At 49.6% G+C, this 15,450-nt stretch overlaps 2 protein-coding genes across 3 annotated transcripts in view; both read right to left on the bottom strand.

Moving 5' to 3' along the window:
* The window catches only part of GNAL (G protein subunit alpha L), a 93,873-nt gene that overhangs the window by 3,810 nt on the left and 74,613 nt on the right, over positions 1–15,450 (bottom strand). For both annotated transcript variants that reach the window (XM_067699728.1, XM_067699729.1), the window contains 6 exons: positions 4,252–4,306; positions 3,427–3,500; positions 2,937–2,995; positions 2,558–2,678; positions 1,675–1,805; positions 375–442 (listed from right to left, as the gene is read on the bottom strand). In XM_067699728.1, coding sequence (XP_067555829.1) covers positions 375–442; positions 1,675–1,805; positions 2,558–2,678; positions 2,937–2,995; positions 3,427–3,500; positions 4,252–4,306 — 508 coding nt within the window. The remainder of the gene's footprint in view (positions 1–374; positions 443–1,674; positions 1,806–2,557; positions 2,679–2,936; positions 2,996–3,426; positions 3,501–4,251; positions 4,307–15,450) is intronic.
* Positions 11,791–13,438, bottom strand: CHMP1B (charged multivesicular body protein 1B). Its single transcript, XM_067699727.1, has one exon. It carries the CDS (start codon positions 13,300–13,302, stop codon positions 12,703–12,705), a length of 600 nt encoding a protein of 199 aa, XP_067555828.1. The 5' UTR covers positions 13,303–13,438; the 3' UTR covers positions 11,791–12,702.

Genomic DNA, 15,450 nt, shown 5'->3' with positions numbered 1-15,450 from the left:
TTGAAATCCTCTCAAAATACAGAGTTTTTTCAAAAAGGGAACATCTGAACCTGAGCAGGTCCGTTTCCATGTGACCCTTGAGCTGAGGAGAGGCCACACCCCACATCCCACTGAAAGGCAACATGCCAGCGGGGTCGGTCATCTCAGTGCTGCCCCGGGGCCTGTACCCTGCCCGTTCCTGCTGGGAAGTTGTGTGACCTGAGGCCGGAAGTCCGACCTCTCTGAGCCTCTGTGTGCTCAGCTATGAGATGAGGAACGACACCTTCCCATCCCTCATTGTTTGGGGGAGATTAAATAAGCTCGTGAGAGACTAAGTGCAAAGAGCGGGGTCACCCTAAGGTGGCAGGACAGCAAAGGGCAAGGAAAATGCTCACCAAGAACAGATCCCGGATGAAGAACTTAGCTCTTGTGACTTTGGGATCTTCTCCCGCATCTGGTGTCGCTGTAGAAAATCAAAGGGAATTTTATTTAAATGACATGACACACAGATACAGCTGGATGGAGGCTGTGCACACAGAGCACGGAAGCACACGGGCCATGCAGCCAAAGACTGAAACGTGACCTTCGTCCCTTTCCTCCTCCCAGGTCACTTTGACTTCAACAGTGGTTTTTGTTTGGTGCCGGGTGAACAGCTTCTACTCAAGTCAGATGAAGCGTCTCACTGACTGGTGAGCCGGCCCCCAGTCGCCTGCACCTGGTGAACCGTCCTGCAGGGAGGGCTGCCAGCTCATCCTGAGACTTCCCAGGAAAAATGCTGACCAGACAGGGTAAGGGGAGCGAGGGGCTGGTTCCCAGGAAAGGTCAGAGCAGGCCCGGCTGCTGCGGGGTGGGTGGCATGGGGGCTGGGGTGCTCCCAGACGGCGGCTACTACCCGGGCCCAGGAAGCACCCCGCCAGCTGGCTGAGGTTGGTGCAAAGACCGCGATAGGTTTCTTAACTTCTAACTGAAGTTTCTGGGAGAGCCCCCTTCATCCTGCTTTATCCAGTTTGGGATTAAACCTTGAGGAGTGGGGTTATTTTGCCATAAGCAAATCCCTCCTTGGAGACTCTGGTGGCCCAGGAAGCTCAAAACCCAAGAGCAGCCACTGGAAATGGGTCCCGACTCCTCCAGGTTTGCCAGACGGGACCTTCCCGGCTTCAGCACTGAAATTCCCACATCCCAGGAGCCTCACAGCCTCCCGGGACGGCTGGTCACCCGATGAAGTCACCATGCTGTGGCCAAAGTCATCGCTGGGGACAGAGGCCTCAACACGGTGGTCGGCAGCGGGCAGCTCGGGACAGAAGTCACTGCTGCCCCGTCCCTGCGGGCCTGGCCGGAGTGACTCAGACAGCGACTTCCCGGTCAGTCACTGTGCGGGGTCAGCAGGCAGGTCCAGGCGGACCGACCGACACGGGGCCCCGGGAGGCAGAGCTTCCCTGCAAACCCCGCATTCACGTCAAGCTGCCCTTCCTCCTCCTGCTCAGCGTGGACCAAGCTGAACTCTGAAAATTTTACAAATGGGACCCTAAGGACATTTTAATACTCTAGAAGCTAAGGGTGGGGCAGGAGTCAAGAAGATTGATCTAAATTAACTGAGTTTCCTAGATTCATCAGAACCGTAGGAATTACAGTTACAGGGCTATGGAAAGAACAATTCTTTCCCTTAATCACAAGATACTTATTTTGGAATCTTACCGTCTTCAGGAACAGTATAATTTGCGTACTCTGGGAAATAGTCTTCAATCTTTGATTTCCCTGCCAACACTTTTTCTGCCAGCATATCCTGTTTGTTCAAGAACAAGATGATGGAAATGGTCCGTAACCACCTGGAAAGGAGCAGGAAACACACACAGGTGTGGGTGCACTGCCTGAGCAGGCACCTCTGTCGCAGGCATTATCCATGGAGAGGACAACGTGCTGCCCTCCGGACGAGGCGCCGGGCTTGGGATTATTTGGTGCCCCGGAACCTCAGCCCCCACTCCGTCTGCACACAAGACTCCCTCATGAGGATAAACTCTCAGGAGGAGGATTCAGCTCCACAGGGCTGTACTGGCGCCAAAGCCAAGGTTCACGTCAGGAATAAATACACTCGGATTTGTGTGGTGTAATTTACTAGTAAAGGGTCAGAAAAGCGGGAGAAGTTAAAGCTCTCACAACAACAGACACAGAATAGATGGTCACGCAGGGCATCTGCGGCTCTTGGGCGAGGAGCTGGGTGTTGAGGGTCTGGGTGGGGACCTGTCACTTCGCTGACAAGTCGAGGGAGGGGCTCAGGGGTCATCAAGTCATGAGCGGATGTTTTAAATGGGCGCTTTTTGCATTTTAAAAACCAAACGAAACCAATTTTGAACCGTATATAACCTTAGGCTTCCAAATCAGAGTTCTGGATTTTCGTGACAAAGTCCCATCAGCTTCACACCCCCATCTTAAGTAAGTCTCTACATTAAATGGACTGAAAGAAGCGTCTTAAGGTTTTAGAAGATTTATCACAAGGAAGGACTCCATCAGAGAACAAAGATGAAAGCAAGCCGAGAGGCATTTTAAACGCAGCGGGAGACCGAGTTTACTGTCTTGTCACCTGTTGTTCCAGATGCTCTCGAAAAGGTCCAGGGACTCCCGCAGGCGGTTGGTATTGTTATCTTCCCGGATCACCATGTTGTAGCTGCTGCAGGCGGCCACGTAGATGATGGCGGTGACGTCTGGGTGGGAGGAGTGGGGGAGGCACCTTGGTTATTTAGAGCAGTTACAGCCACCCATGTCCGGGGAGAGCTCCCTTGTGATCGCAGAATTGACCCGGGGCCCCCAAACTAGCAGAGACAGTGTGACCCCAGGATGCTTAACTTCCATATTCATGGGACTAAGACACTTGATAGGTGAGTGGATTGAAAGCTACTGAAACACAGCAGCAGGAGGGAATGTGGGTTTGTCCCCATTTTCTTGAGAGAGGGAGAAATCACCGTTGAAGCACTGGATCCATTTTCTTCTCTCGTCCCTCTGGCCTCCGACGTCAAACATGCTGGGGGAGAACATGGGTTGGGGGGTGCCGTTAGCCGGGGGCGGGAGGACATCCGTCCTTTGCTCTCTCCCTCCCCCTGGCCCGTGGCTCTGCTCCCCAGGTGACCTTGCAGACGGGCCCAGCGGGGCCTCCCCAGTCGGGCCCAGATGGGTGTCCACACCCCGGTATTTCTCTGATCCCGGCCCTTAGCCCTGTGATCAGTGGCTGCTTGGCTCCCTTTCCCCCTGGGCAGCCCCTTGCCTGCGTCCTCCTCCTCTGCACCTGACTGAGGCCACCGGGCTCGAGTGCCTCCCTTCCCTGCACCGACACCTGGGCTTGCGGGCGCGCACACGGGTTTGCAGCACTGCAGGCCCGGGGTCGCCCGGTATCCAGGCCGCTTCCCCGACCCCAGGCCTGGGGGCCCCGCGGGAGGGTCCTGTCCACACGCTTACTGGAAGTTGACCTTGTCCACTTGGAATCGTGTCTCGAAAATCCCTGACGTCAGAACTCTGCACCTGAGGAGGTCCTGGGGGCAGAGAAGAGAGAAGCAAACAAGTGACCCCTGTCCTCAGGAGGACAGCCCGGGGCAGCCACAGGCTGCGAGTGTCCCAAACAGCAATTCTCTCCATCGGAAAAGAAACAGGACTTAAGAGACCAAGAGACAAATGCTCTTTCTTGGTCTCGCTCCCCGGAGAAAGTCACAGTTAATGTACTGGTTTGGTCTTGGAGACTTGATGGCTCTGCTTTTATTTCCTTCAGAAGCTTCTTTTAATCACTCCTGAGTGTTCCCGACTGACACCATGTCCCCAACAGCCCGCCAGTGTCTGGGGAGAGGCGCCCGTCCCGCCAGCTGCCGCTCCGGATCAGACTCACTCTCTCTCCTCTCACAGTTCTAGTCTCTAAGGTAAAAGATGATGAGAAAGCCGTACAGTTTCACAAGGCTGACACCTCTGCTGGCCTGTCAGGTGTCAGGGTTTCTTTCCTGGTCACCAGATCCATTAGGATGTAAACTGGCCACCGCAGTGACTCTGGAAGTGGAGGGCGGTGGCCCCTGTGAGCCCGATGAGAAGTGTGAGGACAGACTCGAGGGGCAGGCTCAAGGCCAGGGTAACTGAGCTCCCAGGGTCGGCCTCGTAGAGGGATGGACTCCAGGGGACGACCAGGAGCTCAGACCTCGGGGGTGGGGGGCGCAGGGAGCCTCCTGGAGGGGCATGGCTGGGCCCCGAGGGTACAGTGTCCCCCGGTTCGGGCGGTGGTCGCGGCCCAACCCCACCTACCTGGTCTGTGGGCGTGTAGTCCACCAGGCTGACGCTGTCAATTCTCTCCAGGAAGCTGAAAAGAAAGCCAGACGTGCTTGGGACTGCTCTGGGGACGCCTCTGGGCTGGGGGGCAGGTGTGCAGGGCCTGCACGAGCCCAGGGGGACGGGGCAGCCACGGGCCAGCAGCTTCCTGCGTTCTTCCTGGACACATGTCTCCCCAGCAGGTCAGAGTCCTGAGGGTCCTGATCCGTCACGGTGGGGGAGTGGGGGTCCAGGCCTCTGCCCTCCCTTGACAGGTTTGACATGTATTTGTCTTTCTGTTTATTGTCTGTCTCTCCCTCCAAATGTGGGACCCACAGGGCAGATCTGGCTTGTTGGCCGGGTTTCCCCAGCGCCTGTGGGGCAGCCCAGCCCCTGCATATTTGTGGGATGAAGTGAGCAGGGGGCTGTGAGGCCCAGCCTGCAACCGACACAGGAAGACACAGCGCTGGTTAACCAGTGAGCAAAGGACCACTTCTCGAGGTGTGGGGGCAGCAGAGTGTGTGATGAGCGGGCGGGGCTCTGAGTGCCCCAGTGGGGCTCTCCTGGTGGGGGGTCCCTGTGGCTGAGGTGGGGCTCCAGCCCTGGGGAGAGTGGATGTGACCTGGATCAGGGAGACTCGGCCGGAGTCCCTGCCTGGACAGCTCGGGGTCCACTGTTCCGTATCTGGAGTAAAGTCATGGTGGGCCTTTCTCCCAGCCTGTGTGCCTGTGAGCTTCTGCACAGAGGGGGGAGCACCTCCCCACCTCCACGCAGTCCCCCTCCCCAGCCAGCACTGCAGGCCCTTGAGCTGCTCACAGGAGGAGGTGGGAGTGCAGAAGACCCCGGAGGAGCCACAGGAGGGGACCCCTGAGAGCTGAGTCTGGTTTGAAAACCACAGTGCACTCTGGCCCAGTCCTTGCCGGCCTTGCATTTGGTGGAGTGGAGGGCACCTCAAAGTCCATCCCGACCATCTAGCAGGACAGGAAAGGGGCAAGAAGACTTGAGTCTGTGATGAAGGGGGAGGGGTGTCTGCCGAGGTGGGGAGGGACTCTAGACTATAGCCCAGAAACCTGGGGGCTTCGGTGGGGAGATGAGCCACCCCCCTTCCCTGTGTATGGATGTAATAAGTTGAAGCAGAAGTGGTCTGTCCTCTCGGCAGGGACATCTAATATGAGAAGGTGATACAGATACAGATCATCTCCGATCGAAAGGGCTGGAAGGAACTGAAAATCAAACCAAATATGAAGCCTTCAGCCCTGGTTAGAGGGTAGGAGGCGCCCGATTTCAAACACGATGCAGACAGGGTGGAGGGGGTGGGTGAATCTATTCAGATGGTAATAACGGGTTAAGTAGAAACAATGACGTGTGGTTAACAAAAAAGACATCAGAAGTTGTTGAAAGATCAGAGACCGCCTTCCCGAGGACACGTGGGAGTACCTTCCTGACCACTTCCTAACCGCGACTAAGGAAAGATATACCATCTGTCCCCACCCCTGAGCCCGGGGTGAGTGTCCAGGGTTCCTTCCAGCTCTGGTACTTAACCACCTGAGACCTGACCGGCATCAGTGAACATTTCCCAGAGCATCTTCTGAATTGTTACTGATGGTGAATAGTCCTCTGAATTCATGGATTTCAAGTTTGTGCAATGGAAGTAAAATGTGAAAATTCCCCGGATGTGAATGTTTCCCTGGACATTTGAGAGCCTCTCTAAGGAGTAAAGGCTAGCAGTTGATTTCTGCCAGACTTTTGACTTAATCTTTGGTTCAGTTGGTGTATTTCCCACACGTTGTAGTAGGACTTCTTCAAACTGGGGCTCTTAAGATAATATATAGAGAGAGGAGTTGTAAAAGAATCTTCCAAATCATGCACAGAATTTTGTATGACTAAAATTTAAAAGGTTTCGTCCCTAAATATACCACTGCCTGTTATGCCATAAAATTAACAAGATCTAAGAATTCCACTTGTAGACCATTCACTCCCACTAGATAAAGAGTCGCAGGACAATAACAAAATACAATTATAGAAAGTCACCCCCCGGACTTCGCCGGTGGTCCAGTGGTTAAGACTCCGTGCTCCCAATGCAGGGGCCTGGGTTCGATCCCTGGTTGGGGAACTAGAGCCCACATGCCGCAAGTAAGACCCGGTGCAGCCAAATAAGTAAGTAAATAAATAAATATTAAAAAGAAATGTCACCCCACCCCCACCCTTATGGTCACTTTAAGAAAAGCAGTTAAAAGGCAATTTACTTTGATTTCTCTTCACTGTTTCCTGCTACAGCTGAGGATATTTGTGTTTACAGAAGTGTTTTTATTTTGGCCACTGGGATCCCCTTCTGCTCGACATGGGCACGAAACAGCAATTCACTCTTCATTTCTCATCTGTCTGCCACCCCAGTAACTTGGGTTCTTGTGGGCCGGGGGCGGGGGTTGAGGGGGGGATGGTGAAAAGATGAAGCTATCCTGTTAAGTGCCTTTGAACAACTGGATCTCAGGAAAGGCACCAACGACGTTTAATTAAAATGTACTTAAAATGATTTCTTTTATGAAAAATGCAGCAAGTCGGAGCTGTGTCAAGCCAAGTGTCAACTACAAACTGGCATTTTCCATTGGCCCTTGCCATCTACCTCTACAAGGATTAACTCTTGTGCTGCTGCAGCTGCTGACTGTCAACACCCCCTGAAAGGACTTCAGGTGGACAGCAAAAACAAGGCACTCTGTGCTCCAGGAAAAACTGGCAGAACAGGTCTTCAGAGAGTTGGATGTTTTCAGAAGCTGATTTTATGAGCCCAATTCTTCTATCTGTTCATATCTAGAAAAGCACTAAAATCCTTCATGGTGACGACTGCTCCTCGTGACTAGCAGAAACCTTCTGCAAAATAGTATGTGCTCAGTTGCATGTACTCCCCCTTCACCAAAATCACATATATACTGACCTTCCCCCGCTGCCTCTTTGGAGCAGTTTCTCAGAGCTATCTGGGATGCTGTCTCCCGGGCTGTAGTCCTCATTTTGCCCCAAATAAAACAACTCGCAACTCTCACGTGCACTTTTAAAATCGACACAAGTAAAAACCCTTTTCTCAGTGTCTTACTGAAATTCACTTCATGATGATGTAAAAAATTTGATGTAAAAAATACTGGAGGAAAACGTTAGCAGTAGTGACAGAGCATCAGCCTGATCTAATGTGCAGCAGGGCTGAGATCCAGGCCACGTCAGAGGTGGTCCTCGGACCAGAGCCTGGGCATCGGGATTGCGGCTGAGCCAGAGCCGGGGTGGATGAGTGACCCACGTGCCCTTGGATGTCTCAGAAGCATCATGCCTTTTCCTCCCCTGCCCTGGCCTGTCCTCTCCCGTCACCTGGATGGCACACCTGATGACTCACATCCTGTTCCCGCCCTCAGTCAACCCTGAATCTGGCCTCCGAGCCCTTTGCAATGCGTCCCATCTCTTCCTTGTTCTTCTTGATGTCAAACCCTCCACTCCAGTCAAATCCCCACGTAGTTTTCGCTTTTCAGACCTTTGTGTAATCCCCACTTTTTTTTCTTTGAAGCCTCAGATTGAACCCAACCTCTTCTAAGAAGCCAATTCCACGGAACAGAATTGAGAGCCCAGAAACAAACCCACACACATACGGACAACTGATGTATGACAAAGGAGCAAAGAACATACGGTGGAGAAAGGATAGCCTCTTCCATAACTGGTGTTGGGGAAGCTGGACAGCTACATGGAAAATAATCACACTGGACCATTACCTCACACCCTACATAAAAATCAAACTCAAAATGGATTAAAGACTTGAACGCAAGACCTGAAACCACAGAATTCCTAGAAGAAAACGTAGGCAGTATGCTCCTTGACATTCGTCCTAGCAGTATCTTTCTAGATATGTCTCCTCGGGCAAGGGAAACAAAAGCAAAAATAAACAAGTGGGACTGCATCAAGCTAAAAAGATTCTGCACAGCAAAGGAAACCAGCAACAAAACAAGAAGACAACATGCCAAATGGGAGAAGGTAATTGTAAATCATATATCTGATAAGGGGTTAATATCCACACTATATAAAGAACTCACATGACTCAATAACAAAAAAACAAACAACATGATTTAAAAATGGGCAGAAGTGCCAAAGAGACATTTTTCCAAAGAAGACATACAGGTGGCCAACAGGCACATGAAAAGATGCTCACCACTGCTAACCATCAGAGAAATGCAAACAAAAACCACAATGAGATACCACCTCACACCTGTTAGGATGGCTGTTATCAAAGGCAAGAAATAACAAGTGTTGGTGAGGATGTGGAGAAAAGGGAGCCCTTGTACACTGTTGATGGGAATGTAAATTGGTGCAGCCACTGTGGAAAACAGTATGGATACTCCTCAAAAAATTAAAAACAGAACAACTACTTATGGACCGGCAATTCCACTCCTGGGTATTTATCCAAAGAAAATAAAAACACTAATTCCAGAAAATATCTGCACCCTAATGTTCATAGCAGTATTACTTACAATAGCTGAGATATGGAAACCACCTTAAGTGTCCATCGACAGATGAATGGATAAAGAAGATTATATATACACACACACACAAAGGAATATTACTCAACCACACAAAGAAGGAAATCTTGCCATTTGTGACAACACGGATGGACCTTGAGGGTATTATGCTAAGTGAAGTAAGGCAGATGGTGAAAGAAAATACAGTATGATTTCATTCATGCGTGGACTATAAAAAAACAAACAAAACCCCCAAATAAATGAACAAGCCAAACCAAATAAAAACAAACACATAGATACAGAGAACTGAGTAGTGGTTACCAGAGGGGGAGAGGCAGGGGGAGGGGGAAATGGGTGAAGGGGATCGACTGTGAGGTGATGGCTGGAAACGAAATTTTTGGTGGCAAGCTTGCTGTAGTGTGTACAGAAGTAGAATGTTGTAAACATGAAACTTATGTGTCATAAGCCAGTGCTACTTCAAAAAAAAAAGGAAGAAAAGAAAAAAGAAACCAGTTTTAGGACACTATAATCCCATCCTCCGTGTAGTTTGTTTCATGATTTGATTAGCTCGGAGCACACCTTACATCGTGATTTCCCCCCTTGTATAAGCTGAGGTATAAAACGGTGTGCAAAGAGCACTGACATTACTCATCTTGATGACTCTATCACACCTGTGTACACTTGTGTATTTTCCTCTTTTTGCTTGTGCCTTATCTACCTAACTCCACTGAAGACCGTTTAAGGCAGAAGCATGTCTTTATTTCTAGAAAGAAGCCCCAGACAGCCAGCATCTGACACACCTCAGTCCAAATCTTTTACTGTATTCAGTTGTTCTCAACAAACACTGCTGAATTGTTTGTCCTGACACCGTTCAGGAGGGATGGAGGATGTACAAACCCTAAAGAGCAGGAGCAAATACCTCAATTTGGAGAAACACGATGAAGGAAGAGGACAGGGTGGTCCTGAGGGTACATCTGGGCTCTGCTGAGGGCCCCTGCACCCACTGTGATGCTGTCACCGGGGAGCTCTGGGCGTGGTCACGAGTGACAGCACCCAAGGGAGATCTGCATTCACACCTACTGAGCTGGGTATACCACCTGATGCCCAGGAACCATGACTGAGATGCACTGGTCCTGCCCCACATGGAACCTACTATCTGGTTGTAGGAAAACAAACCCCGGTACACCAGGCAGGCACTGTCTCATTCCAACCAGTTGATTAAAAGAAAAAAAAGAGATGGGGGCCTGCGCATCAGTTTGTTCAATGACCACAGGCTCACAGCTTTTTGCCAACAGCACCTGAGGTCCTGAGCTTTGGATTTTGGCTATGGAAACGCTTCCAAGAGGGTGTCATGCCTGTTGCAGAGGAGGAATCTAGAACATGAGGTGCCTCACTTCTGCTCAATGAGGTGAGGTTGTCTGGCTGACCCTGAGATCACGTTCAGTGAATAAGGTTGTCAGATGGGTGCTTACTTTAGGCGGCACCCTTTCAAATCGAAGACAGCAGGGTGGGCACACGGCACCCTCATCTGAAAGGCACACACACATTAAGTCTCCTTCAGGAAGAAGCATCTGTAGTAAGAAACGTCTCCAATAGTGCAGTTATCATCTGAACTGAAATAAACTAAATAGTTCCTAAAGTAAACTTAAAAGTTTATTCTAAATCCATTTGGAAACTGTGAATTTGAAGGCAGAAAAATACAAAGGAGAAATAAGAGCAAAAATTATACTAGTAGTTGCATGGAAGATGAACCATTTCCTCGGTATGTTTGAGCTGGATCCTTTTGGAAATTCTCTCTTGAGCCTAGGCAAGTTTCAGTATGAGGAAGAACCTTGTTGCCACGAAGAAACTATTACAGTAAAGAAATAACAACTTGGGCTTCTAGAAATATTCATGCAAACAGAAATTCAGGTGCTAAAGGTGAGTCTGGAAAAATACTATGCTTTCTGAACCAAATCAACCTCTGAATTCTTTTTCCTTAAATAGCTTTGTAAACAGGATGTACAGTAAGTATGCAATAACATGCAGTTTAAAATGATTTATTTGACAAACTTCTGTGGTTCATATTCCAGCATTTCATCAACTGCAAAACTGAGGAAATAATTCATGGGCCTGGTATGCTTTTGAAAATATTTATGTTTCATAAAAATGTACATTCATATAGTTTGAAATGAACATATTTTAAGAAAGTTCAAGCATATATAAGCATTGTTTAATCTCACAAAATATATTAGTTTTGTTGGGAATTATCTGCACTATAAAAGGGTCCTCAATTTACCAAAGGATCAACACCAAGCTATTATTTAAGTTGTAATGATGTTTTCAGTCTAAAGAGGGGTTAGGACTCATGCTGTGCTCACCAACAGCTGCCTCTGGGCAACCTTGTGGATGAAAGGTGACACCAAAAGGGACAAGTTCTAGAAAGAGGATTTGGGGCAGACGACTGGCAGATGTCCCTTACAGAAGACTTTGGAACAACATCCAGTCAGACATAATGACACTTATATACGAGGGCCAGTCCTCATCTGCACACAACTCTTCATTTTTTTTTCCCCCTTAATACACACACATTCATACAGTAGGACATGTTGTAACAGTGAATACTTGGTTCTCAATCTTTCAAAGGGCTTGGAAGAGTCCGTTTAATTATTTTCTGAAATACTGGAATTCTCTCCAGTGAAGGGAAGAGGGAATTTAAAACATCCTTAAGTGTTTAACTTAGATTAATATGCTCGCCAAGGCAAAAGCAAGTTGCTGTTCTCCATGTTTTGCGGCTCTGAGAAAGTGGTAGCTACAGGTTCTGCTTTTTCACTTTCACTTTACACACCACCATTCCAGAAAGATGGAAGGCAGCACATCTGGGCTCTGGCCTGAGAGGGTCGAGCCTACTGTCTGACCCTGCATCTGTCCTTCCCAGACTTCCATGTGGCTGCATGTATGTGTAAGGGATTTGCATGGTTAAGCCAAACACTCCAACTTGTATTTTCGAGGTTTTAAAAGAGCTGTTGCTTTTAAGACAAGATAATAAATGCAAATAATTAGAACCTAAAATGCAGTTCTAATTTTATTTCTATTTCTGATTAAAATCAAAACAAAACCTACACACACACAGTCCCAGGGCTTTCTCAAACCAATCAACGGTTCTTTGGCAACGTCAGAGTAATGTGACTGTCATGCTAATTGACATACTTTAAAAAAAGTCTAATTAAATAGGAAAATAACTAGAAACATAAGAGAGAAGTTCACTTGGAAAAAACTGTCATACTAACGTTAAACCTTGTAAATCTTAAACCCATAAATGAACACTTTTCTCTTATGATAAATGGAAGTTACGTGGCATTTCCAGTTATAAAGACAACTACCATAAGAAAAATTTATAGGACGTAAACAGTAACTGAACATTATGCAGGAAAATCGTAAAGTAATTTTAGTGTAAGTTATGAGAACAGATGAATAGTCACCTTTAGTCTGGATCTGATTACAATAAACAAAGGATACACAGAATAGCACTGCCCATGAAATAAATCTCTTAATGAGGTGTTGATAGCGCTGTAATCAACCTAAGTAATCACCTCCCGTCAACTCTAGATATTATCGATTACACAAAATTAAAAAGAAAACCTTCAATTCTGGTAATTCGGGCAGAATACTGAATACACAGGAACTAGAGTTTTGACCAAATTTTTAAGAAAGATTCATATACGCCAAATTAACCAGATCTGTTAAAAGGCAGCTATAAAAATACACATGATAACAAGCTATACAGAACTTTCAAATCCATTTAAGAGTGGAGAAGGCCTGGGACGTCTTCGTGTATCTGGAGAGCACTGTAAAACCCAAAGGTAGAAGCATCTTGAGGAAGAGCAGTTCAGCATTCCGGCCGGCTGCGAGTTTCTAGCGTAGAGTATCCGTCTTCGAAGGTGGCTGCGGCCGGGACGCCCGAGAGCGGGTTCCGCGGTCACACTTGGTCCCGCAGGCGGGCCAGCCTCTGGGACAGTTCGTCCTGCTCGGCCGAGGCCACGCTCGTGCCCACGGAGCCGGTCTGGCCCTGCGGCAGCTCCATGTTGAGGTCGAGGCCGGCCTCGTCTGCCATTTCCTGTAGCAGCATATCCACCTGGCCCTGGGGAGTGGTCAGCGTCGTCGTGCTGCTCATCGTGTCCTCCATCTGCTGCGTCTGCACGTCCAGCGTCTCGAACTGGTGCTCGAACTTGTCCATCAGGGCGGAGATCTTCTCGAGATTCATGGTCTTCAACGTCGCGTCCATCGACTTAACCACACCGGCCATCGACTTGGTCACCTTGCCCATCGTCACGGCCGTCTGGACCCTGGCGGCCACCGCGTCCACCCGCGCGCTCATCCTCAGGAAATTCACCGCCTGGTTCTTCTGGCGAATCGCGTTCTCGGCGTGAATCCTCGCAACTTCCATGTTGCCCTTCTGAATGGCCTTTTTAATCTTGGCCTTTTCGGCCTTTTCCTCCTTGTCGCATTTTTTGGCACTCCTGCCCAGTTCTTTGGCCGCGAACTTTAGGTTGAACAGGTGTTTCTCCATGTTGGACATGATCGGACGGCTCCCGGGGGTCGGCGGCCGGGGCCGAGGCGGAAGCCGGAGGAGGTAGGAAAAGAAAGACCGCTGCCGGCCGCCGCTCCTTTGTTTTGGTCCCACTTCCCGTTTCTGCAGCACGCGGCGCAGACCGTGACGTCATCGCTCAGCGCCGGGAGCGGGGCAGGCGGGGCGCACGGCGTAGGGGGCGGGGCTCCCGGACCTGGACGAGGCGCACCTGGGCCCAGGCGGCCAGATGTTGCAGCGCTTACCGCGGCCGCTCCGACCCCCGCGCTCGCCGTCTGCACCGAGTCCCCCCCGCCCCCCGCACCAGTTGTTAAAGAACTGAAGCATTAGTAAATTAACGGAAATGCGTGTCCACACACTTTCGTAGGCACGGACAGGATTGTCTGGAGCTGCACGTAAAAACTGTCCAAACTTGGTGGCCTGAGGTGTCCGGCCAGAGGCTGGAAACCAGGAAGCTGTCCTGAGGTTAGGAGACCACAGCCTTCTCCATCTGCTCTGGCAAATTCCACTTTCTCAGGGGAACGTGGACCGTTAATAATTAAAAGTACGAAACAGAAAAAGTTGTATCACTGACCTGCGCCTCGGTCTTTGAGGACAATCTGGTTGCAGCCTGTGACATCCTTTTACTGCAGCGGGTGAAAATACCTTCTGGTCCGCGGACCACCTCGTCTATGCTGTGGCTGAAGGTCAGCTTGTAGATGAGTTGCCAGCAACTCCAAACATACAAAAATCCTTGTGTGGTTTAGTAATAAAAGACCCATCTTTTGCTGACATGATTCTGTTTGATATTTTATAAATATCCAAGGAACTTCACTCACATTTCATTTTGACACGAAACTGTCATTTTAAATTATGCAGGCAGAGAATGGTGAAGTACTGGGACCCACACCCACTGGCGTAGATCAAAACTGTCACTATGTATTATACCCTTTAGAAGTGCAGGCTTTCAGATGGCAGCAGACTGTGCTGTGGCTTTTTTCTTTTAGGAAGATTCCTCCCGTACAGCAATAACAACATAACAGGGCCCAACCTGCCCTAAGGAGCTAGGCTGAAAATGAACTCTGAGAGTAATTCTGTTTGAGAAAGTTTTAATCCAAAGTCTCACCATCCCTTTGGGCCTCGTGTGATAGTTTGCCAGTGGTGCTGTTGCACATGCATTTTCCTAAAACGCAGCTCTGGTTATATCACTCTCTTGCTCCAAAACCTGAGCAGAAAGGCACGCGGCGAACACGGTCCCCACCCTCCCTTTTCTTTCCCTCCTCACCCAGTCAAGCCAGACTGAGCTTGGAGGCCGAACACCATTTGTGTCACTTGGTCAGTGTGGATGAGGAGGGATGGTCCTCCGGACACTGTCCCCACTGCCTGGGCTTCTAGCCGTCGCATCTCTGCCTATTGTGATCCTGCCCCTGCTCAAAGCTGCTTCTCCAGGACCCCCGCTCTGTGCTGTCCCCTTACCCCGCACAGCACACATGTCAGACTGCCTGGCATGGGGTCCGGGTACCTATTATATTACGAACTGCGTGGAGGCAGAGAACAGTCTTATTCCTTTTTCCCCCCGTGGAACCCAGCACACGCTCTGCAAACAGCAGGCACTGAACCCAGTAAGGTTTTGCTGAGTTGAACTGTGGCTGAGAGGGGCTAGGACGTTACCCTCGTCAGCAGCTTAGCCAAGATTACTTTTTTTCCCTAAAGCAGAACTCTTTCTTCACGTGAGACATTCCTAGAAACAGAATATAAAAGACCAATAAAGGGAAGAAATCTGTTTAAAGTGGGGCTTAGAGGGCCCCACCCCCTTCACTGCTCACCCACTGTCCCCCCCCCCTCCGCCCTTTCTTTTGGGTCCCTTGCAGTCAGCAAGCCAGTTCCTTGACCGTTACCCATGGCCTGTTCCATTACGTGACAGGGTTTGGAATATAAGCATGAGAAACCTTGACAGATTATGAGGATAATGACAACTAACATATTAAGTCCTGATGTGCTGGGTTGTTCTGGCCACTTTGCATGAACTGACCCATGTCATCCTCACAAACCCTAGGAGGTAGACGCTGTTAACACCTCCATCCTACGGGCCAGGGAACTGGAGCACAGCACGCTAAGCCACTGGCTGGGTCCACAGCTGCTACGCGTGAGGAATGGGAT

Source organism: Pseudorca crassidens, chromosome 12 (assembly GCF_039906515.1).
Source record: "Pseudorca crassidens isolate mPseCra1 chromosome 12, mPseCra1.hap1, whole genome shotgun sequence".
NCBI lineage: Eukaryota > Metazoa > Chordata > Mammalia > Artiodactyla > Delphinidae > Pseudorca > Pseudorca crassidens.
This window is presented reverse-complemented; position numbering and strand designations above follow the sequence as displayed.